This window comes from Falco biarmicus, chromosome 8 (genome assembly GCF_023638135.1).
Source record: "Falco biarmicus isolate bFalBia1 chromosome 8, bFalBia1.pri, whole genome shotgun sequence".
Classification (NCBI taxonomy): Eukaryota; Metazoa; Chordata; class Aves; order Falconiformes; family Falconidae; genus Falco; species Falco biarmicus.
The window spans coordinates 7,916,532-7,941,015 of record NC_079295.1 but is presented as its reverse complement, the minus strand read 5'-3'; the positions used below and the strand labels follow the sequence as shown (position 1 = coordinate 7,941,015).

At 43.7% G+C, this 24,484-nt stretch overlaps 1 protein-coding gene across 3 annotated transcripts in view; it reads left to right on the top strand.

The window, feature by feature from the left end:
- The window catches only part of TRAF3IP1 (TRAF3 interacting protein 1), a 45,534-nt gene extending 27,293 nt beyond the window's left edge, over nt 1-18,241 (top strand). For all 3 annotated transcript variants that reach the window (XM_056349853.1, XM_056349852.1, XM_056349854.1), the window contains 7 exons: nt 1,028-1,118; nt 1,889-1,972; nt 2,570-2,690; nt 2,852-2,888; nt 3,732-3,808; nt 14,915-15,138; nt 17,852-18,241. In XM_056349853.1, the coding sequence (XP_056205828.1) occupies nt 1,028-1,118; nt 1,889-1,972; nt 2,570-2,690; nt 2,852-2,888; nt 3,732-3,808; nt 14,915-15,138; nt 17,852-18,017 (800 nt within the window). In that variant the 3' untranslated portion in view covers nt 18,018-18,241. The remainder of the gene's footprint in view (nt 1-1,027; nt 1,119-1,888; nt 1,973-2,569; nt 2,691-2,851; nt 2,889-3,731; nt 3,809-14,914; nt 15,139-17,851) is intronic.
- The last annotated feature ends 6,243 nt before the right edge of the window (nt 18,242-24,484 follow it).

Sequence of the window (24,484 nt, the reverse complement as noted above, 5' to 3'; positions counted from 1 at the left end):
TTGGTGATTTCGGAGAAGGACGCTGCAGTGGGCCATAGCGTTAGAGCAGCCCTTTGTGTGTGTGCCATTACATGGGAGAAATGCTGACTGACAGGTTACTCATCTGAGCAAGCTTTCTAGATGGAATCCAAAACCACTGAATGCTTTTTACCTACCAAAGCGATTTGTAGAAATGCTAAAGCAGAAAGTGGTGAGTGATTTCCGTAATTCTGCACAGTTAGATTGTCAAGGCAAAGACGTCATGCATCTTGTTCTCTGCCATTACAGAGAACGGTCGACCTGAGCTTGGCAGGTGTGTGTTCCTGCTGTTGACTGGACTGGACTGGTCAGAGTAACTCGGTGGGAAACCTATCAACTGGGAAGGTGTGGTTAAACTGGTTCTGTCTGAGTTAAATTGCAAATGGGGTCAACCCTATGGAGAGCATAACTGGTGGGTTACAGAAGAAGCCCTTATCCTTAAATCATCTAATCCTTGATTTTGAAAGGATGGACAGGTGAAGGTCAGCCCGTCCAAACCCCTGCTCAAATCTGGGTCAACTAAGAATACCGGTAGAGGAAAATGAGTTGTTAAGGTAAACAAAAGAAAGGTTTAAAAAAACCAACACAGCACAGACAATATAGGTTTTTTAATATGGTTTTTCCTGTTACAATTTTGTATAACGAGGAACTTGAAATATTGCAAATGTTACCATGCAACTATGAAAGATTTGAGATGATCTCATTTTCATAGATGAGGGAAATTCATAAGATTAAGAAGCAAATAAAAAATAGAACCATTTTACATGCTTTTTCAGTGTCCCTTTTGAATTGTGAATGCCTCAAGGTGTTTAAAAACTGGAATTTCACAAGATATTAACTTCAATAAAAGCTTATAGAATTTTATTTTTAATTTTAAAAGTTTGTCATGTGATGTTGTTATTTCATGAGCACATGTTCAATTATAGTGCTGATAAGATTCAAAATACTGTCAAAAGTTAGACTTGCCTTGCCCTGCTAAGCCATAATTTATGTTTGTTTTGTTTGATAGAAGGAGAAACAGAGAATGTAGCTGCTGAAAAGCCTGCAGTATCTGAAAACGGTGAAGTGCTTAATGATATTCCACCTCAGCCTATCCAAAGGTTTGTTCCTGTCCTTTATTCTGTTTGAATCAAACTGTGATGTGTCTAGAGGTAATACAGTCAGGCCATTTGAAAAGAGTAAGGAAACTTGGAGCAGTATGCTTCTTCTAGTGGTACCAGATAATAAATACTATCCCACGTATGGTTCCCCTTTATTCACTTTCATTTCCTTCTATAAAGAAAACTTGAACATAGTGAAATGTTTTGGACTTACTTTCTTAATCCATAAAGTGCTTCGATGTAATGTTATTAAAATATGAGGGACGTGTGGAGAGTAATGAGAAGAAGGTTGCATTACATATGTGCATTTCATAAGCATGGTGTTACGGATAAGATGAACTTGCCCTTTGAATCCCCATTTAGTTTTTCATTGCCCAGGGAAGGCTTCTGTAATTGCATCACTTGTGAAAATATTTTTTTTTTTCAGTTTACGTTGCAGTGTGTGCTATTACTGCTAAATTTATTATTAATGATAAATAACTGTGCTGCATACGTGTTATTTTTTTTAGTGAGACAAATCAAGATATGGATTTACACGGAATCATAGTGTTTTTTTGTTTTAGGACACTAATTTTCTAGATTTTCATAGACTCCTAGGACAGCAAATATTGTGATAATCACTATTGCAATTGAATTGCACATTGGGGATGTCTTCAGTGTTGTTATTGACTGATTTACTTAGCTCACGTGTGTGTACGTGTCTGCTCCTTTGGAGGACATGTGAGGCTTCCTTTTATAGTATACATGAAAAAGCCTCTTTGTTATTGCAGACGTATTCCCCGTCCTAGCAGTGCCCGACCAGCACCGCCCCGAGTAAAACGTCAAGAAAGTGTGGAGGCCTTGCTTCCAGAAAGGTGAGGAATGTGGGAGATGCGGAGCAGATGTTTCTAGCTCTTGTGCCATGCTGTTCTCAGGTCTTCTGTGCCTCACCTGCCGCTGAGCGGCTTTAAGACTGTTGACCTCACTGCTCATTGCTTCAGACTGGAAAAGTCAAGCCTGTTTGATTGTTTCTGCAAGTCCAGTGTATTATCTAAAAGTTACGGTTGGTAGCCATATCTGGAAGTTCAAAAATGTGACTTAACTTTTTTGCCTTTGGGAGCTCTGAAACAAATAAACGTAGAACAGTAAACATACAGTGAATAGCTGGTGTCCAAAAACGGCTGAACCAGCCATTTGAAACTATGAACAAAATGGCTTACTTGATCTCTGATAAGGGCCAGTCACTGAAGTAGTATGTTTAGAAGGAAAATAAAGATCCTTTTGCGAGAGAAGGATGGCTAACTGTTTTCAGAGTTGGGCAGTGAATGGAAATGACAGAATTTGATGTGCTTTTAGTTGGTGCTGCTTTATTTTATGGAAGGAAGGATACTGTTGTCTCTTCTATTCTGGATAGATTTTAATAGGTTTGGATGGATCTTAATAGGTTTTCGTTTTTATTATGTCTCTTACAGGAGTGGTAGCGGTAAAATGGTCGCAAGCGTGATCATAGACCAGCAGATTTCCGATGATGATGATGACCAGTTTGTGGTGGAGGCAGCACCGCTGCTGCCAGAAATGCCAGATATGGAAATGGTCTGTTCATGTTACAAATTTATAGAACCTTTTTCCATAGTTTGTTTGTAATTTACTTGTTTAAGTAGCTTCTGGCTGAAAATTTTTGAATAGTTGTTTTGAATAGTATGTTATAGCAATGCCAGCGTTTTGCAACTAAAGATGTTTTCCTGCATCTGTAGGAGCCAGAAGTGGAGCTGGTTGAGGATCAAAAGCATGGTATGTTTGCTTTTATATACATTTATATATCCATAGAATAAAACCATGGGTTTAAACCAAATGCTGAACACTTAAAATGCTGAATAAAGCAGAAAAATACCTCCTGAGGGTAGGAGCTTGCAGCTTTTGCAAGAAAAACAGAAATTATTTATCAAATGTAGTCTTGTTTACTTGTGCAGCTGGATTTACACTGATGTTAAGTACAGATTTTCTATAAATCTTTAATGTCAGCAGGATTTAAAATTCTGCATAAAACTCATAAATTAAAGTTTCTTACAGTGTCAGGTACAGCTTGTCAGCTTTGACACATGAGATGGGATTGGCTGTTCAAGGCAAGTTATAGAAAAGCTTTTAGAAAAATTGATGGACCAGTTCTCAACGGCATTTATGCTTACTTGTGACCTCAGATCACTGATTCAGGGGCCTCCATTATGGTTGCACTGGATGTGGCTTAGGCAGATACACTTTGCATCCAAAAATTCCTCACAAAGGAATATCTATCTATATACCTACCATGCAGTTCCTGAATTCTTCCAAAGAGGGGTGCAAAGGAAAAGCCTTTGTGTTAATACAGCTCAGAGACCTGGTTCTCTACCAGGAATTGTTCAGTAACTGATATTGATGATACAGTTTGGTTTAGAGGATGTTGGAGAAAAAAGATCGAATAACAAATACCTTCTATCTCAATAATTAAAATACATAATAAAAAGCTGTTCATATTGCTCTAAAAATTGTTTACATTAAAAAAAATATTAAGCAGTTGGTTTTGATTTTATTGTCTGAATGTTTAAAACAACATTTTAGTGCCAACCAATGCTGAGAATTATACTGATTTTCCAACAGGTGGGCTTGTAAAAAGAATCCTAGAAACGAAGAAAGATTATGAGGCATCACAGAAATCGTCAAAGACAACAGAGAGGGTAAGATGGTAATGGCCTTCAAAGAACTGTGACTATTAAATATTTTAATCAAGACCTTTTTCTATGGCTCAAATGTGGTTTTTTTTTCTATTTATGATCAAGATTTCCTTCTTGATGTGTTATGCTGCTTTTGTTCTCCATTAGTCTGTCAGATGTCTTAAGGTTGTCTGAGCCAGTTCCTTAATATGAGATTTCAATGCTTGCTTTAGGGGACCCTGAAAGCGGCTGGACAGAAGGCGCCGGCTCGACAGAAGGGCTTGCTGAGTACATGGTAGAATTTTGGGGAGGGCGAGGGAAGAATGACATGTTGAAAGACTATTTTTTTCTCTTGAAATCAATGAAGTGGCTGCTGCTATTAATTCTGACGGTAAAGGAATGATGGACTTGGCAGTGCTGGGTTAACGGTTGGAGTTTATGATCTTAAAGGTCTTTTCCACCCTAAATGATTCTGTGATTCTGTGTTGTTACTTTCTCTGTACAGTACGCTCTTTCACAAAAATTTTGTGGTTTGAAGGGCTTTTTTTTTTTAGTATTTTAGTACAATTTTTCAGGGAGCCTTCTTTAGCCTATTCTTTTGTTTTCCAGAACAAAGTCTGCTGATTTCAGCCTTGCCCTAGATGTAGTAGGACATGCTGTGCGTTTGCACAGCTGCACCATTATTGTTTCAATTTTACTTGTGTTCTGGGCATTTGAAGAGCAGTATCCTATTGCCCAGCAGTCATTATCATTGTCTAAAAAAAAAAAAAAAGGGATCTCTGGTACAGTTAACCGTGTAATGTATGTCTATATTTTGTTTCACTAGTAACATCCTAGCTTACCCCAGCATTCAGGTCTGAATCTATGAAATGATTTGATTGATTTGATTTTTTTTCCACAATCAGTAGTTAGGAGTGGGGAAGAAATTTTGCTTGTAGCTGGGTTTCCTTGTTGATTTTTGTTGTTTTGATCACTTGCAGAAGGTCTAGAAAGGGTCTAGCAGTGATCAAAAACCCAAAGCAAAAAGTTTACCCCCCTAGTTTCAGTGTCTTTCTGTCACAGCTGGAGAGGTCTTGTTTTTTCACAGCCCTGCAGAGCTCATGTTACAAGAAGCAGCAAAAGGCAGAGCATTTAGATGGGCTTTTCTGATCCACTGGCCCTTTGTAAAGTTTCTAAATCACTAAGCTAGTTTGATGCGCTGGTGAGGAGGCACTGAGGAATGCATTGCAGGGTGCTGTTATAAAAATACAGGCAGGTATGCAATGTTTTGGAAAGGCGAGTGCTTTTCATGGATTCTTAGATCTTCAATTCCAATTGCATCATATTTTTTTTTTTTTAAATGTTCATTCAGTATTGTAGTTTTTTATTACCAATTTCCTTTTTCAGGAATGATCTATAATTTGTCATTCTGTTTTAAGACGCTGCAACTCAGACCTAGAGAGTGCAGCTTTTCACAGAGCATCAAGCTCTTTCAAAAAGCTGTCGGAAATCAGTGATTTCTGAAGCATTGACCACTTGACTGCCTCTTTTGGCTTTATCAGCTATAGTAATTTGGGAATGAGTAATGATATTATGATAGGTTATGAGCAAAGTGTACAGCAGAAAAAAAAAGGTCGCTGAGGGGCTAAAACCATGGTAGACAGTAGAATGTTTTTAAAAAATGGCCCTTCCTAGAACTTGTATAACTTTTGTTGCAGATTGTAGAGGTGGTTACAAAGGGACACGGTGTTAAATTTTGGGAGGGTAAAATCAACAGTTCTCTCTTCTTGAACAGAGATACCTCCATATGCTTTCATGTCCAGGGGTAACGGGTTATGCTGCTACACATCCCACTTTTCATTTCTTCCCCAGCACACTGAGAAAGTTGGGATGGCAGATCAGACTCCAGGGGGAGTATCTCCCTCCCTGAAGTTTGGGACTGTCTGAGCTACAGGCCTCCTTGCCTGGAAGAAAACTCCTTTCATGTATTGCAGAGGCTGAGGTTAATGAAGAAAATGAATCCTTAAAACAGGAAAGCACCTTTAGTTTCCTGCTCATAAACGGTTATGAGTAGTTACAGCTTTATCCAACTTGCTGAATTACCGTTTCTTATAAACGTGCAGCTCGTAGCGTCTGTGTGCTGATCACCGAAACACGGCTGGCTATGGCCAATGAATACGTCTGATGTGAAAATGTGCCTTTTTGAATAAGTTCTGTCATTACCTAACTGGTTGGAGCAACGAAGGGGTAAAAGTTGCCATTGCTGTTTATGCAGTAGCTCTAAAGCTGGTTGCTGGAGTGGTGTTGAGCTGGCACCGGTGCGGTGGCGCGATCCAGCTGCTCCTGTTCCTGGTTTTATTACTAGGTGGTGCTGTTGGACCAGCAGTCTCGAGACCAAGTTTGGGAGCAGCATTAGCAGTTCATTTATTAACGTCTTCCACCGGTACATGATTGCGCTGTAGGCTGTGCTGGTTGGTGGTGTGACCTGTCAGCTTACGCACTGGGCATAGAAAGGGACAGTGGGGAAGGGTTTACAAAATTGCATAGGTTTCATGCTCGGGAAGCTTCCTCTGGTGTCGGTGCTAAATTTTCTGGGGTTTTTGTTCTGAATAAGAGCAATTAAAACTATTCCCTTTTAACCCCTTAGATTTTTGTAAATGCACGTGGACAATGGTGTCCTTCTACAATAACCATTTAGTCCTGTCGCCTGTTTTCAGTCTCTAAAACATTCATTCAGTCCTTGTTTGTCTTTTGTTGGATCTTTTGAAGCACTGATCTGCGTTAGCAGCACTGATAATAGACAACTAATTCTGGAAAAAAACGTGCTGACTTCCTAGTCCATCACGTGAAAACTTGCATACAATGCTAAGCTCCTGGAATATCATCTGATCTCATATCCAAGCAGCTGGCTGCTACTGCAGTAGGTTTCTTTGCTGCTACTGCTTTTCAAATTATGTTGTTGAAGTCGTTGCAATCCGGAGAGGAGAAGTGTGGTTTTCCTGACAGCGGGGGGGGGGGGGGGGGGGGAATCAATGGAAAAGATGATTAAAAGTGCTCAGAGTTGGTGACTGGGACTTGATAGATGTAGTTAAGAAAACATGAGCTGGAGACATTGCTGAATCCTGGGAATTTATTTTAGGGGATAGAGACACTGTGATGCAGGAGACAGTAAAAGTAAAAAATACATTTCCAACGTGGCATTGTCTCTGGGAATATTTCAGGGACCAGATATGCGGAGGGTGGCAGGTGGAGGTCTGGCATGCTCATGTCACCCTAGCGTTGTGAACTTGCCTGCCATCTGAGGGATGTTCCTAACGTCAGGAGGAAGGCAGTGGCAAGATATTTTGTCTTGTGAGACTGCAGACCAGCAGTTCTGGGAGGAATAGTTACTGGTCTGCGAAATCTCTTTGGAGAAAGACAGCAAAAGTAATTAAAAAGAAGGAAGCATTTCAAGTGGTTTATTCCTGCCAAGTGGTCTAGGCAGGCAAGGGGAACCATGTCCCGTTATGTTGATGGGACTGCAAGAATGGGTCAGTGAACTCTGGCCAGCACGCTGTGTTCAAATGGCCGTGGGTTTTGTGCCAGGTCTAGCTCTGCAGTCTGCTGGGAAGCAGTATCAGTCTGGGATTTGACCATTTCTCCCCAGACTGTCAGTTTTCTTACTTAATTTGTTTTCCATCAAACTCTCCAGAAGAAATATCTTCTACATCAGTATGCAACTGTATTCCAAAACGTATTAGGCATTGAGAGTAAAATGTAATTGTACTTCTGTATTTTGGAGTAAGGTAACCAGAAGTCCAGTGAAAATTTGAAAAGGTACTTGCTTTGGGAAATTATGTCTGATGAAATGATGGTTATCCTTGTGTCCATCAGTAAGAATGTTCATCTTCCATTGTTTCGTTGAACTATTTAAGACATAAAAAGTAAATGAAATATTTTCCCAGTTATATTCATTAGTCGTTATTAAGCCTTGTTCTTCTGCCAGTTGGGAAAACGAAGGGAGAAAAAAATACGTTTGTACTCTTAAGTGCTAGAACTTTTGGGTAGTACTTTAGTAAGTCCAGTATTCAGCAAGAAAATGATCAATGGATCTAGCTGATTTATTGTGGATTAATCAACTAGAAATTAGGTGAAGTTGTTTAGAATTAATACTTAGTCCAGATGTAACGCTGGTGAACTCTTGGGGATGTTTCACACCTTTACTTCTAACTTCTGATTGCCGAGGAGCATTTATTTGTGTTAAAAGCATTCCTCTGAAACCTTTTATGTGCTGTGTCTCCCAAACATGCATTTGCTTTTTAAGAAGTTTTAATAAAGAAAAGGAGAAAAGGAAAGAAGACTGGGACTTTCATCATGTAGGTTTTGCATGTGCAGAAACTTAAAATAATATACACAATTTTCAGGTCAAACAAAGAGGTCACTCTGGAAATACACAGCATTTTTGCTGCCTTGATTAGTTCTGTTCAGCCTAACAAATTCCTAAAAAGACTTCCTAAATGTATTTGTTTAGAATCTAACTCTCTAATGTTAAACAGAGAAAGAAACAGATGTTACATTTTGTATTCCACTTCATTTATTTGATGTGTGGAAAATGTAGGCAGGTTATTAAATAGTTTAAGCAAGTGGGATTGCAGAATTCCCATCTTTGCACTACCAAATACAGTTCACGAGCTTCAGAAAAGCAGCAGCTTTGAGGTTTCTGCAAGGAACAAGTGATATTAAATAGCTTAGCACCTGGGTAATATTAAATTTAATTACAAATGTGATAAATTAAGTATGTACTTGTAAGCTTAGAACAAATACAATCATTGCTGATTTTGTTTAAAGTTCTTCAGGTCATTGATTTTTGTATTAATCCATCAGCTGCATGACATTGGGTATCTCCTCCAGTCAATGCAATTAGTTAACATGTCACGTTAACCAGATGTATTCATATATCCCACCATTTAAGTATTTTGAAGGGCTCACCACCCAAGACCACAGCTTCTCAGCATCCTGCCAGCGTAGTATGTCATGAGAAATGCTGACAGTAAAATTTAGTAGGAGTTACCTGCAGAAGGGCTTTCACCTTTGTGTGACAGCTCTGTTCATGGCGATGTGACGTTAATGCAGTCATCCGAATAAAGCTGCAGTGACAAAGTTTTGCTGCAAGCATGCAATTCCCGGAAAATCAGAACTGTACCCAGCGGACAAGCACCACAGGAGCTTAAATTGAATGAGTGTATGCTTGAGTGTCCTTGTTATGCTACTGCCGACTCTCAGAAAAAAAAAACCGTGGCCCCCAAGTAATTGCATTACAAGCTGTGAACACAGGAACAGGATTTTTGTCACTCTTGTGATATTCCTGGTATCATGGCTCCTTTGCTGTGGCCTTTGTGCACAAAAGCACAAAATGTTCTCTCCGGTGGGTGCAGTATAAATACAACATGAGACAGCAGATGGATACGTTAAACAGAAAGGATATATAAAAGTGCAGTGGGACAGCTGTGATTTCCATCCCTCAGAGAGGATGCAGTGCATCAGCTATGTAGCAGTGGTGTGTTGTAGGACACAGTACAGGTGACTTTCATATGTTTCAAGAGCTTATCAGTGGATTTGGCTGGAGTATACATTGGTGTGAAGGCAGTTGTTTTAACACAAGGAACAAATTTATTGCAAATGCTTTTTGAACAGGAAAGAAGCTGCTTTTTCAACAGGACATGGTCCTGGACCCAGAGTGTTTCAGCACTGTGAGGCAGAAGAGGAAAGCTGGGGAGGACTGGCACCCAGTATGCCATTATGGCTGAATTAATACTTTCTGCTATCATTAATTACCGCTAGAGTTGTCTCTTGGCATGTGTGTGGTCAGACCCATAGGATTCTGCTTAGCGTGCTGAATGCTGCACCAAACACATAAGGTTTTATGAACTGCCTTCTCCCCAGCACAGGCTGAGCGTGAAGCAAAGCAGACTGGCTCTGGGGGCTGAGCTGGGGTGTTTATGTACGTGTGAAAAGTGCAGCTCTTGTTAGAGGTATCAAATGTGAACGGGACGGGGGGCAGGGGGAACCACCACCACCCTAAAAAAAAAAACCAACCAACAACAACAAAAAACAAACAAACAAATTTGCATCCTTTAAAGAGCTATCCTTTTATTTTCTTTTGGTGCCTTGGAACTGAGAGGCAGGTCAAACTGCTAAATCTAATGGTAAAGAACATTATGTCTCCTATTCCTTGGCCTGTTACTGAACTCGGTACCTGGCATAAGCAGAAAAAGCATCCTGTTCATTTGAAATGATTTAACATTACTGTTTTCCCTGTGTTTCTGTGAAAGAGTTTCTTATGGTGATCCCTAGTGGATAGTTACAATCTACTTAAAATGCAGACTCTGTAAAAACCAGGAAAAGAAAACACCCTTTATGATCAAAAAATATTTTGTACAATAAAAAAACCCCACCTTGTTGTTTTTGCATTGAATGTATCAAAATTATTTGTCCAAAATGAAGTTTCTGTCCTGTCCTATAGAAAGAGGTAGGGGGGAAATGGTATAGCTCAATAAAACTATGATTACTTGGGTCTGTTTTCGTAACGGGACATAATACAATAGTTAAAAGGGGCTGTAGAAACTATTAAGTGCTTGATGGATGTTTGTTATAATTTGATTCACATTTAAAAACTGTTAATTAAAAAAAATTGAAAGAAAGGAGAAACTATAAAAGTAAGCAAATACTGTTTCTAGAAATAAATTTCAAATGGTGGTGGTGGTGGGGGAATTCGTATCGCCTTTTTAGCTTAGTAGATGTTGGGTACTGCAAATGCCCTCAACAGCCCGGCTATCAGAAATGGATGTGTTGCAAGTGATCCATTTTTATGGAGCTGTGCACACTGCAATATTTATACTAATTGCTTTAGTGAGGGTAAATGAAACACAAGTAAATTCTGGTGGTTTCTGGTGCCCTGTTGATAATTTCCCCTTTATTGATGAAAAAGAAAATTCCTGCTTTTTAATTTCTCAGGTCCCTGCATCCGAGTCCACATTGTGTTCTGTTCACGTTGAGGTAATGGGAAAGGCAGACTTTTTCCCAGGAATCCAAAATAAACATTTATCTTGGTGCCTTATGAAAAACATGAAGGAAGCGTGTTGGGCCTACAGAAGTGATAGAGTCTTTTATATGGGGATAATTTATTGATTCTTGGGCTTTTGTGAAAGGAGAGTTCATTGAGGTGTATGGCCTAATTAAATAGACTGGAACAATTCTGATTCTGGCATTTTTCTTAAAACTGAATATATCCTGTTACATGTTTGTGCAAAATGAGCAAAGGTGGCATTCAGGACTCTTACCACCCACGTTGCCTGTTGTAATAAACCATCTGCCATAATTCTTAGTGATTTAAAGAGCGTCCCATGTAGATTTTAACCCATAACTGTAAGTATGAAACTGAGAACAGACAGTATGGCTTTTTTCACCCTTCATAATTGCTTCTAATCAACAATTATAATCAACAATAATCAGCTGGCAAAGCTTGAGTGTTTTATGGTGATAATTCTCTGTCCTGAGCTCAGCTTTCTGTAGGCTGCAGGAAAATGTAACGTGGCATCTTGGTAGTGTAAGTGTTGGTGAAATGAAAGAAGAAAAATTGACGGTTATTTTTTAACTCGTGTGAGGAGGGACAACCTGTGCCAGCTGAGCTACTGCACCTTCAGATGTTGGGACATTTTTATCGGGAACTTGACATTTAAGTGCTTCTCCTTTAGAGACTTAACACTAAAAAACTGCGTGTTCTTACACCACTTCAATATCACACATTGTGTTTGAAAGACAGAGGGTTTTTTTTTAACAAGCCTATTGATGTACCTGTTCTAATTCCAAGCAGAATTTAATAGATTTTTCGTGGTAGTCGTTTCAGTACTTGAAATTATTTTGGATGGGACAATATTTTTGTCCTTTTCATATGAGTTTTGAACAATTCAACTACACAAAGAGTATGCTGGAGTTACAGGGACACTAAAATTATTTTTTAATATTTACTAATGCACTCTAAGGACATCTTCCCAGTTCATAGAAAATATTCAGCAGTGGTTTATTTCAACTTCAGCTTTTTGAGCAGCTGTGTATTTTAGCATGGAATATTTCAAATTGTTAGTTGGATCTGTGTTTTATAGCATACAGTTCTGGTTTGCTTGTTTACTGAATTGTGGGTTTTTCGCTTTTTTATTTTTTGTTTTCATACCATACTTGCTGGTGTTGAGAAGTGTAGCTGCTTGGACTGTCTGTGTATCAGGGAGGTCACACCAGAGAACGTAAAACATTGAACGCAGTATTTGGAAAACAAAAACGAAGCATTCCTCAAGTTTTCACACACACAGCTGTATCCTCAGATGATGGACTGGCTGAGTCTTCTTGCTTCTGAGATAGCCGTATTTGAAACAAATTCCTTCTCTCTTGGCTGTGGCTTCTTAAAATGGGTGGCAGGGAGGAAAGCGGTAAAGGTTTGGCGCACTCGGGAGGAGAGGAAAGGCAAGGCCGTGGGACTTCTCCTTGGGAAGCTGTTGGATCTGACACAGCTCTGCTCTGCTGCCGAACTGAAAGTGATTGTCTTCATACAGCTAACTTCCCAATTACCCAGCAATGCCTGGTGCCAGGCATTAAGCTTTCCCTATGGCTTTGGTGGAGCGCAGCACGTAGCAAGGACTAGGAAAACAGAGTTAGGATAGAGGGCAAAGAGTTTTGGAACCCTGTGAGAGTGCAGATCTGCTCATACATCTTTACTAGCTGCAGCGAGACGGTGGGGCAAAAAAATATTTCCAGGAGAGAAACTCCTGTCGGCCTGAGATGTGTGCTGAGCCCTGGTACACGGATGGTGTGCCAGGCCCCTGTCCTGTGATCTGTGCCTTTAGGAAGCGTTGCCCTGGCTGCCCCTTCTCCAGGGAGCTGCAAGATCAACAGGGAGAGAGGCTGGACAACACTGATGGGAACTTGGTTGGCCACAGTGCTCAGACGCTGGCCAAGGAGGAGACCCAGGGGAGAAGATCTGCTCAACCCTAAGCAGCTGTGCTCGGAACGGGGGTGCTCACCCGCTCTCGGGGGACAAAATGGGTCAAGAAGCAGCGCTTTCATCTTTGCGTCGTAAAGGATAGCAAACACATGGATGGCTCCAGAAAGCATCTAAGTGATGTGTTTTCTGTGATGTAGTATAATGAAACACCTGCTTCTGTGAGGGAGGTATGGGTCGAGTGAGAAGGAATTAAGATGAGTGTTATTTTTAACAGTTTAGCCAGCACTCGTGAACTGACTTAGGAAGCAAAGGTCACAAGTTCAGCAGCATTTGCCACTTCAGCCCAGGTCCTAATTAAACGACTTGAACATTATAAAATGGCAGTAAACTCAGAAGTCCCACAGTTTTCATGCACCGCGTGTGTGGTAAAACACAAGCATTGGAGGTAAGTAAATCTCAGCCTTCAAATCTTTTAGAAGTATTTTTCTAAAATATATAATATATATCTCTGAGTTCATCAGCAAGCCGAGGGCTGCTGAAATGTGTTTGGCAGTAGTCCCTGCTGCCTCCAAGCGCAGCTGAACAAACAGCCCGCAGCTCACACAGGAAGACAGGCCAAGGGGGCAGGAGGGGACAGCGTGGTAGATGTGGTGTCCCAGCGCGAGGGAAGCACACTGCCACCTCTGTGTTTGCTGAGCCGCGAGGAGCCCTGCTTCGGAATTGGTTGATCCTGCGGTTGGGGTGGTAGAGAAAGACCTTCCTAGTTTTCCGGCATACATTAAATGACCAAAATGACTTTAAATAAATTTTACTTAAAACTTTGTGTGTCTTAAAGAAAAACTCAGGTGGGGAAGTTGACCTGTAGGGGTCTTGTAGCTTGTTTTTTCTTGATGACGGAGAAAAAAATCCAGTGGACTTTTCTTTTATGATGATTGTTGTTTTCAGGGAAGGCTTTTCTGGAATGAGATTATTGCAGTGTGTTAGTTATGTGGCATCACTTTGCTATTTTTATGGCATCCTCTTGCTCCCCATGACTTTGCGCTTTAGCAAACAGTTTCTCTGTATTTAACTTGCAGTAAGCTTGAAGGCTTCAGGAGATTGACCACAGAGACTCTGCTGGCTGCACATGAGGGAAGTGTGCACAAGACCAAATTATTTTTGAGTAGTGGAGTTTATTGAGGCCACATCTGCAGCCTGCATGATTTTACAACCACTGTTAACAGAAGTACAAGGCACGGAATAACCACCGTCTATTTTAGCTGTGCAGCATGAAGTGCTATTATTAGGACCAGCATTAGGAGCTGGAAATCCAGATACAGTGGAGGGAGAGAAGCATCTTGAAAGGACTGATGAGAACTAGGAGGAGGCTGTGCCCTGCAGCATCCACCGTGGCTCCCAAATAGCAGCAAAACACTGTGGCAAGCAAGTCCGATGGATGTTTATGGTGCAGTAGCCTATAACATGGTGAGCGGAGGTGCTGCTTCTCCAAATTACTGCCTTTTGGATTATCATCATCTTCCTCCAGAGTTTAACGTGACATCATCGTTACGCATTGTGACTTGCAGCATTACTGAGTAAATGCCAATCCACCGTGTCCTGCTGCAGGGCTGTGGCGTGTCGCGGTGACGGATTGGTGTGTGATTTGCACAGCGAACGCGGCGGCAGCCAGTGGCAGCGGCAGATTGATAGCAAAAGTGTTGTTGCTTATTATGCGTCTGTTGAGCTTCTGTTTAATGATGCCATGTTAAGCCACAGAAATTTCCCTTTCAATATATAGAAATAGGTTGAAGTAAACCATGACTGAATGTAAAAGAGGCTTCCCCCCTGATACACCCACCGCTTTGCGAAAGACCATGTTGAGAATGACAACATCAGTGAGATCATTTATGGGATCAAATACTAATTTTCCTTTTGTGCACTTGTGACCTGACAAGCAATTCAACAGCGCTGATGCTATTGCACAGTTTTGCAGCAGCGGTGACTTGCGTATGGCATGCTGTCTGCTCATCTGTGTCTAGGCTGTTGCTTCGTTTCTTCTCTTTTGTTGCAGACTGTCATAAACACTTCTCCCGTTGCTTCACAGTTAGTCTCCAAAGCATTCTTTGTTCAGTATCTCATGAACAACAACCGTTTTCCCTAGTTTTGATGCTTTCCTTCTTATTCATCCTTCCTATTAGGAGAAGCCCTTTGTATCGGAAGCAGCTAGGAAGAAAGAGAGAGACTTGGTAGCCAAAGAAATTGAGAAGTTTCAGGTCTCTATTCAGACTCTGTGCCAGAGTGCCCTTACGCTTGGCAGGATCATGGATTACATTCAAGAAGACATGGATGCCATGAAGAACGAGTTGCAGATGTGGCGGCACGAGAACAGAGAGCATGCAGAAGCTCTACAGAAAGAGCAAAGGTGAGTGTACTCAGGGAAAGTTTGGTTGGTATCTCGAGACGGATTTCTGAATTCAGGAGAGAGGAGAGTTTTACTCATTTTTCAAAGCAGATTCATCATCAGTCATTTTTGTGGTTTGGGGATTTTTTTTTTTTGCAGTCTGGTTTTTTTTTTTTTTAAAGTGTTAAAATCTTAAGGTCTTTCCAGCTCAATTTCACATGATGTACATGACAGCGGAGATGCGAGTGTTTGTGTGATATGAGAGGGTTTGATTTGTTTCATTCTTTTCGCAAATATATAGGGAGCAATGGGGGAAGAGCTTAGTAAACAAAGTAGATGTTGAATCAGGTCTAGGAGTGGATTCCTAAAGCTCAACCTGCTCTCTTTGTGCCATTGAATTCAGTGTGTTCTGCAGTGGTGTTTAATAACAGCTGTCGTCTGTGCAAGGTTAAAAAAACAACATTGGAAAGCCAGGAGAGCAAAGGTGACATGCGCAATAGAAACAAGGAGGTCAAGCCTAGAAGCAGTTTCTTTGGCCTTACTTGTCTCACCAACGTGTGTTTATGCTCCTTGGAAACAGAACGTCACTTCCAGTTGTGTGTCTCTGATCTTAAACGTGAACTGGGTATTGATCCTCCTGGATTCGCAGTCAGCCTAGGCAGACCTGCTGTTCCCTCAGTCCATGTGCTTCATTCATGCAGAAGCAAGTATGGGCGGTGTTCTTAGCTAAGTCCTATCTTGGTAGGTAGCAATGTGTTAAATAGCCAGCAGCTGTAAGTTTCTGACCAGTCCACTGGCTAGGGTGGGAATCGGGGCTTTGGTTTGTACATAAAGTGTAACGATGTTAATTCCTTGCACTTATATAGCACCTTCTATCCCAAAACCTTGACAGGCTTCAAAAGTCTGGTTGGCCTCACAATGCAGCACCCCTGCAAAGAGAAAGGGAACAGTTGTTGGGCTGTATCTTGTGGTTGGAGGAACTGAGGTATTGCATCGCTCTCCTTTGTGCTGCACCTAGTGACAGGGAGCGAGTCTCGGGCCTTTCCCTGGGCATGTGCTTACTCAGGGGATCCACTTTGGCCTTGCCAAACAAGTCATTTACACTTCGGCTGGTTTCCCAGCACAGTGACTGTACATGATCCGCTGGCTCCGTGTGTCCCCTGAGCTCCAGGCAGAGCTTACTAAGGCTGTCTCCTTGGCAGTGGTGCAGAAAGACAGGGGGAGTGAGAAGAAAGAACTGCCCAGCTGATTTTGTTGGCAGATTTTTGTCAAACCGAGCTTTACAGCGGCTAGCTGTTTTGTGTGACACTGCAGGCAGGCTAGTGTCCCCTCGGCAGAGCCGCTTGGTTCCGTTTCACGAGCTCAGGCTGCCATAGCGTATCCCTGCCCTTCACAAGGGTTCGTATGTGGTCCTAATCAGGTGGGTGTAGTGCTAGGGCATGTCCAATCCTTCAGGAAAGAATTACAGAGTATCAGACATGAAGATGACAATGCTTCCCATATGTACTGGAATTTGGATGCACATCTTTGTTTTCTTTGCTTCTGTGAAAGACAATTTAATTTCCATTGGGGAAATGTTAGTGCAATTTCTAGTGATGTTTTTTGTGATTTATGCTAATGTGGTAGAAAGGAGGGGAAAACTAAATGATATTGAGATGTGGACTTCAGCTAATGAGTCCTCAAAGTGACTGGGTAATTCAGAGTGACAGCAGGCTAGCTCAGTCTGTCGCTTCCCTGGCTGTTCAGTGTTCTGCAGATCAGCAAAGCATCACAGAAGGGGGCACATTTGTTTTAAAGCCGAACAGCCCTATTCACTTAAGAAGCATCAGCCCACTTGTGGTTTATTAGCATAGGATTTATTAAATTTCCTATTAGTGTGGGATTGCCTGCCCTTGTCAGCGTCTAGCGATGGGTCAGTTTTCATATACCTTGCCTCTTCTCAGATGTCTACCTGCTGGAGCTGGATGCTGCTGGTGGTTGTTGGTGTCTGGCTGCTGGCTTGCTGGTTTATTGGAGGAAGCTGCTGGTAGCAGGCCAGCAACCACCACAGCAGTTGCATTTGTTCCTCTCTGCCACGTGTGCTTCTCTCATTTAAGCTCTTGTGGTGAGGCCCAGAGGGATGGCTGTTACCGTGTGTATCATGGTAGGACCCACGGGCCCCTGTAAAAGGTGGGTGTCCTTAAAATCATAGAATAGTTGGGCTGGAAGGGACCTTAAAAGATGACCTAGTTCCACCCCCCCGCCACAGGCAGGGCCACCTTCCACCAGCCCAGGTTGCTCCCAGCCCCATCCAGCCTGGCCTTGAACACTGCCAGGGATGGGGCAGCCATGGCTTCTCTGGTCCTTGCTGTGTTCCGTCCCATAAAGTCAGGTGCTGCTTCATCCATGGGCCAGGTGGTTGCTGCTTTTGGCTGGATAAAATGAAAGAAGTGCTTGATGTATGCATAGTGCGGGGTGAAATAACTGCAAAGAGTTTTAGCAGGAAAGCTGGGTTAGCCAAGAAGTGAGGGTTTAGTGCCGAATTGTGGGTGATCTCTCTCGAACAATATTCTTCTCTGTTCGTGGTGTTAGCTTTGCCTTTGTGCTTCTTATTCAAAACCTTCTTTCAGGAAGGGTGGGCACAACTTAAATACTTTGCAGACTTTCAGGTATTGAATGTACTTTCTTGGAGGCTTAAGTAGCCTGAAGCAGCGTAATGTTTCCAATAACATTACACTCCTTGTGTCTCTTTCAGCATCACAGACAGTGCTGTAGAACCGTTAAAAGCTGATCTGGCTGAACTGGAACAGTTGATTAAAGACCAGCAAGACAAGATCTGTGCTGTAAAAGCTAATATTTTAAAGAACGAAGAAAAAATCCGGAGGATGGTTCTTAGCATAAACCTGTCTTCAAGAAGGTGAAGAAGAGGGGAGAAGAAGAATTAAAAACAAAAAAGCCTTGGGACTGACTGACACCTGACTGACATTCCTACCAAATAAAAACAAAATAGCGGGGAAAACTAAGATATGCCTTGCTTAGTTTTAAAATATTTAGGGACCAGAAGGCTAAAAATTATGTAAAATCCTATTATTGCATTGATCTTTAGATGTTGATATTACCCAGGATAAAATGATGTTCAGTTGAATGCTCAAGTTGCTGAGCTATTAAAAAGAACTTGTTTGTTTAGATGTGAGCAGCCGTTACTCGCTCTCCGGGTCTTCACAGCCCTCTTCTCCCCAGCCTGTGGCGCAGTTTCCGAGCTGTGTCTCTCTACATCTCCTTGTCTTCATTTCCGCTGAGGTTACTTTTGAACATGCTGTCACGGAAAATGGGTATTAGATGCGTCTTTTGCCCCCTTAAAAAAATGTTCCAAACCCCTGCAGATCCAGACGGTTCCTGAATCCAGTTTGTTATTAACGGGGAAAATTATCTACAAAACAATGCCACAGGATCAAGAAGTAAAGCCTTGTGTAACCTGCAGTTCTTTGCATCATTGCAGAGATTACGTCATGTTTTCAGAGCTATCGGGAATCTTATTAGAAACAACAGAAAATGCAGCACAAGCATCACCATGTAAGGGAGCTGAAGTATTTTATCTGCGCAGGTGTTAATTCCATTTTTATTGCATATGTTCATTTGGAAAGGATTAATTTAAGTACCTGTTTCCTCCCAAATGCATGTTCCTGTAACTTTTTGTATGTGAATAATTCCACTGTTTTGGTTTTTTTTTTTTTAGTTAACTGCAGCCGTCTGTACTGTTTTCCTAATGACCTCTTGAATGTACTGCACATTAGGGTCCAGCTTTACTTACTCCTAAATCTGCAAAGCGTATTAGCGTAGACACAACTATATGACACTGCACTGAGCGCAGAAGGCTTTAGTCCACTGCAAGGCTGTTCTCTCAAGATTTTTATAAGGTGCCAGCACATCTCTTCCCACGTTGTTTGGGGAGTTGTTGCAGTACGAAGTGCTAGCGTCCTCATTTTTCTTCCCGAGATTGGCAATCTGTGGGGGTTTTATTTTTCTTTTGCTGGTGTCTGGACCTTCAAAAACCCACCAAATGGATCATCACCAAATATGTTAAATACAGACATTTTAAAGGGCAGGATGCTTTGTTGCGTGGGATTTTGGTGGGTGTGGAGAGGAAGCAGGGGACTTGTGAAGGTATAGGAGAAATTTTCTGATCAGTTCTTAACAGGACATGACACTATGCTGTTTGTTTGAACTGCCACTTCAATTTTTTTATTTTAATGTCTGAACTTAAATGGTGAAGCAATATTCTGATTAGGGTCCAGAGAGGCAGGACGGCGCCTGTGTTTCTTACCCAGGGTTGAAGCCTGTCCACCACATCCCAGGTCTCATCACATGGAGGAAAAGCGGTTCTGGATGTCTGCTGGAATCTCCAGAGCCCAGAACTGATGGTGAAAGCCTGCATGGTCAATATATAACTTCAGAGTGGTTTCGGTACTCCCTCCCTCCTCCCTTTAAATACTTGCATCGAACAATACAGGGTTTGGTTGGATTGCTCAGGCCCCTGCTTGCACTGGTTTTGACCCTGTGAGCCCCTGGTGCTTCTGTTGGCACTTCTAGAAGCCACCCTTTAAAAGCAAGAGACGGATTTGTTACCAGTCCCCCAGCCTATGTCACCCCCTCGGTGCCTCTTCCATGCCCCTCCTGCATCCACAGGCCAGAGCTGCAGTGCTGCTGGAGCAGGGGGCTGCAGGCAAGCAGTGAGAGGAGACCAGCAGCAGGGAGTTCCAGGGGTTCTCCGGGGACATGAAGTGATTTCGGCTCTGCCCTGAGTTAGGATTTAAATCGTGACTTTTTCCTTTCCCTCTGCTACTCAGTTTCACAAAGTTCCCTTCGCCAGACCCCGTCTCCCTGTCGTCCCTCTGCTGATGGGTGCTGCGTGCTCTTTGTGTGGTGGTGTGACCCGTGCATTCCTGTGTCCTTGCGTTACAAGTGACTGTCCCCTGAGTCAGGGTGGAAAGCCTCAGGCTCATATAAACCTAGGGCTTGGAGGCACTGATTTGGTTCCTGTGAGACCTTAGGGATGGCTTCTTGCATCTTTATGCACCTGTTTTCTTATGCTTTCTGCATCAAATACGACTTTAAACAAGAATTGGTTAGTGTTAGGGTTTGATAGCCTGTCCGATGTCTCCCGCGGTCTCAGCTGGCTCTCCATCTAGGTTTGCTTCGTTTTCCAGTATGATGGACCAAGGCTAGTGCCTCGGAGCTGAGGCTTGCTTTAATTTTTAAAGGCAGGTTAAAGATGCAGCATGGAAAAAGCAAATAAGCAGCTCTGCCTCAGGAAGGGAAAACGGATGGAGAAGAATGTGTGTGCACGTCTGCCTGCGTCTCTCTTGCACGCGATGCCTTGCCTGTGCCTTGGGCTTGTGTTTCAGCTTGTGGGTGGTTCGTTAGCACAGGAAGCTTTGCTAGCGCGGTGGTTTGGGGTTGAAAACCCTGCCATTGTCGGGCTCCGCTGGCGCTAACGGAGCCTGACGGTGCCGGGAAGCAGGACTAGTATTTCACAACGTGCCTGACATTCCTCTCCTGTGCAGGTCGGGAGATGGCTGCCAGCCCCTCTGGGGTGGGGCCGGGGAGTATTTCTTAGCTGGAAAGGTAGAGCTGTTGGCAGGATCCCAAAAGACGGTGGTTAGCTAGCGAGGGACACCGGTGGGGTGATGGGACCTCCCCAGATCAGGACTCGGGTCCAGGGGCAGAGGAGGCTGAAGGGGAGGGTGAGGTGAGCTCAGAGGTCTCCATCTGAGGACATCGGTGGGTGCTCTGGGTGTTGGAGACCGTTCCCTAGGGTGGGAATGGGAGAGGCTTAGGAAAGGAAGAGGGAAAGGAAGCCTGAAGGTGTGTGTGAAATGGGACTTGGACGGAGCTTAGGTACCAGAGGATCCAGCTGTGGTTGCGAGGGATCTCCTGCTCACCTGGGACCTCGTCCCTCAGTTCCGGAGACATCAGTGACAAGTGTCTAGAGTCTAAATACACTGGCCATCTGAGCTAGACTCAGCCCATTTCTTGAGCATTCTTCAATTCACCTCATTGTCAGGCTGAGCTCAAAAATAGGGCTCCCTGGAAAAGCCCATTTCTCTGCGGTGTCTGCAAGGGGAGCCTTGGGCAAGACAGCTCAGGTAGGGCTGTTTACTTTGCCAGTGTCTGATAGTTGTGAGATGTGTTTCAACCACCCGATGAGTTCGAGTCCTTCAGTCTCCGACCCTTAGCTACGAGATCAGGTGTCTCTTCCCATCTCATGGAGGCTATCTGCCAGGGTTCCTCAGCCAGCACAAAGGCAGATGCTCTGGGGTGGTGGGCTCTGCACACCCCTTCTCCCCCAAATTCTCACTCTCTGCTGGTACCCTCCAGGTGGAGACAGCTTCCCTAATACAACCAGCTCGCTCAGGAGCAGAGCTCACTCGTGGTTTGGTCCTGATGGGACGTGGTCCTGCTTGAAGCTATGTAGATGGGGCATTAACAGTATGGCAAACGAGCAGCTCTTCCCAGAGCTGGTACTGGAGCGTTTTGTGTTTCAGCCTCGGAGGCAAATGCCGTGTGGTTTGTCTCTTCCCCAGCTGTGGCTCCAGGTTGCCTGCTGGCCTGGGAAGACAGTTCTACCGCAGTTCACATCTCACTATCCTCACCTGCCTGGGCAAAAGGAACACCAGCGTCACTGTTTTTGCCTTGAGATCTGAAATTCCTGATCACGTGTATGCAACCCAGGACATACAGGGTGTCCAACAACAGCTGTGATGCGTATGGCCTTGAGTCAGATACAGGTTTCTCCGCATGGCTGAGCTGGTGCCTGGTCTCGCTGTAGCCCCCTCTGCTCTGGCTCAGTGACACGGGGTCGCTGTGCTGCTGGGGATCTGAATAGCAGATGGAAACTCCTGCTCTCTAAGCCAGGAGGGCTGGGAGAGGGACGCATTGCTTCCTTCATGGCCTGCCCTTGCTTTCAACTGACTCCTCGCTGCAATTTGCTGTATTCGATTTCTTCCTTCATGAAGCCAGAATAATTTAGAGGCCACGGAGACAGTCTCTTGCCTATTGGGTTACTTCTCATGAGCACATCTTGGAACATAAGGGGAAAATGCCAATTACTTTTAAATGCTTTAGAATTGCAGAGCTCTAGCTATATTTCTGTGTTGGTAGAGAAAAGCCGGGCATTTGTAAGCCAGCCAGCCCCTACGTGATTTAGGGGATGCAGCCCATTGAAAGCTAATTTGAAACTGGGCTCTCAAACAGCTTTGCTTTAAAAACTAAATAGCTCCAGTGATAGATATATATTTATTTTTTTTTTTTCTCTCAAAGCAGTTTGGATCCATCCACTGAGGAGGCAACCACTGCAGCAGTTGCCGAAGAGGAGGGCAGGACCATGGCTGCAAAAAGCCCAGCAACTGCAGGGCTGCTTGGGTGTTTCAAGGGTTTTTAGGAATGCATCCTCCGGGAAAGTCTGAGGGGGTGGGCTGGCGCTGGGACTCCACAGATCTTAGACGGCTGAACCCCGCCTCGGCTGAATTTGCACTCTCCCCTCTTCCCAGACTCTGCACGTGTGGAGGTGAGTCAGTCTGGTGTGATGGGCTCGGGAGCTGCCAGCTGTGATCGCCAGCCCTCGGAGAGCCCCAGGCATGTCCCAGGACACCCGGATAGCTGCCTGAGACACCGAGGCACGCCTCTTCCAAAATGCTTCCTGCCGTGTTTTGTGAAAAAATACTAAAAAACAACATTTCCGTTTTCCAGTGAGAAATTTAATTAAAAGGAATTAAAAGGTATAGTTTATAGTTTAATTTAATGTGATGAAAAAAGGATTAGCTCCCTCCCCCTCCTACCCAAATCCCAACCTGAGATGATGGCAGCCTGGCCTCGAATTGCATCTGACAGCCACAGAAGGGAAAAGCTTACCAAGAAGAAAAGGGAGAGAAATTCCACTCCAGATTTATGACTTGCGAAGCAGAGGTTGCATGGGTTAGCCTTATTTTATGTCACCCTGGGTCCCACAGACTTGACTTTGTTGTGTGCCCAGGAATGGACTGAAAACTGATTTTTTTTTTTTTTTTTGGCTGCTTTTGCAGGTTACTTGTGTGTTCAGGTGCTATTTTGGGCCACTGAGGCTCTTGGTTGTGTGTACGTGGCACAGTGTGTGTTCAGATGTGCAGGGAGCGTGTGCTCATCCTGGCAAGGTGGGGGTTTTCCCCTCCAGGCAGTTTTCCCTTTTCGGCATTTTTTTTTGGCTAGTGATAGTGATTAGGAGCATCAGGCAGAGACGAATGGGAGGGGTCTGGCCCCAGGGACAGCGGTGCCCCCCTGCCATGATCAAGCCAGTTGGGTGGCAAGTTCTGGTACGCAGGAGTAACGCTGCTTGGTGGTTCCTCCTCCATCACAGACTTTCTACAGCAACCATCTGCTGTTCAGGGGCAGAACCATGTGTGGCTTCTCCCTTGGGGTTCTGTCAGCTTTGTGGTCCAGCCTGAAGCCAGGGAGCTCTCCGTACCCTCCCAGCCCCGGTGTTTTTGCCCCAAAATGACCTCTGTGGAATCTTTGCACATCTCGGGACTTCAGCGGAACCAGGAAGACTTATGGCACTGGGTAACAGCATAGTTGTGCCGATTATCTTTGACTGTGCCATTTATGTTGCTCAGGGGCAAGAGGTGGGGATGGGAGCCTGCTCTGAGGTGGCAGAGAGAATCCTTCTGTTGTCCTGGTCATGCCTTGTTTCTTCAACTAAACTGATCACCAGAGCTGGGACCAGGATGGAGCTCGCCTTCTCCATTTACTGGAAGTTTGGGAAGCAATGTGGTAGGATCTAAATGTGTTGTCCGGGAGGTACGCAAAGCTGCGCCAAGTAACCCGGTGATCTTGGAAAGCTTCTAATCCTACCGTAGTATCTGCGCTTGGTGGGAAGTGTGTTGGACCAGAGGCACCCAGGACACGTGGGAAGAGGGTGCCCAGGCATTGCCTGGTCTGGGACTTCACCTGAGGTGCAGCCCTGGGAAATGGACCATGGGATGTGCAATGAAGTGCAGGTGCCACCCGTGAAAATGCACCCAGCCCTGGGGGACAGGGTCTATGCCGGCTGCATTATTTTAGTCTCCCTCTGCCCTGCACTGGGCCAGGTGGAGATGGCAAAGGTGGTGTGGAAATGCCATCTTCAACTTAGAGGGAAAGCAGCACCTGAACATGTATGGTGACAGCCTTCTTGAAGCCAGGAAGAAAAGGGACATGTTCTGCAAACAAGTCTTCTCCCAGGAAAGGGAATGACCTTTTCTTTTTCTAGCTTGTGAAGAAGGGGATGGTTGTTTTTAAAGTGTTAATAGATTTTTTTTTTTTTCTCTCTTTACAACATCTTTTCCCTGTATGTGAAAAGGCCAGGTGATTTCTG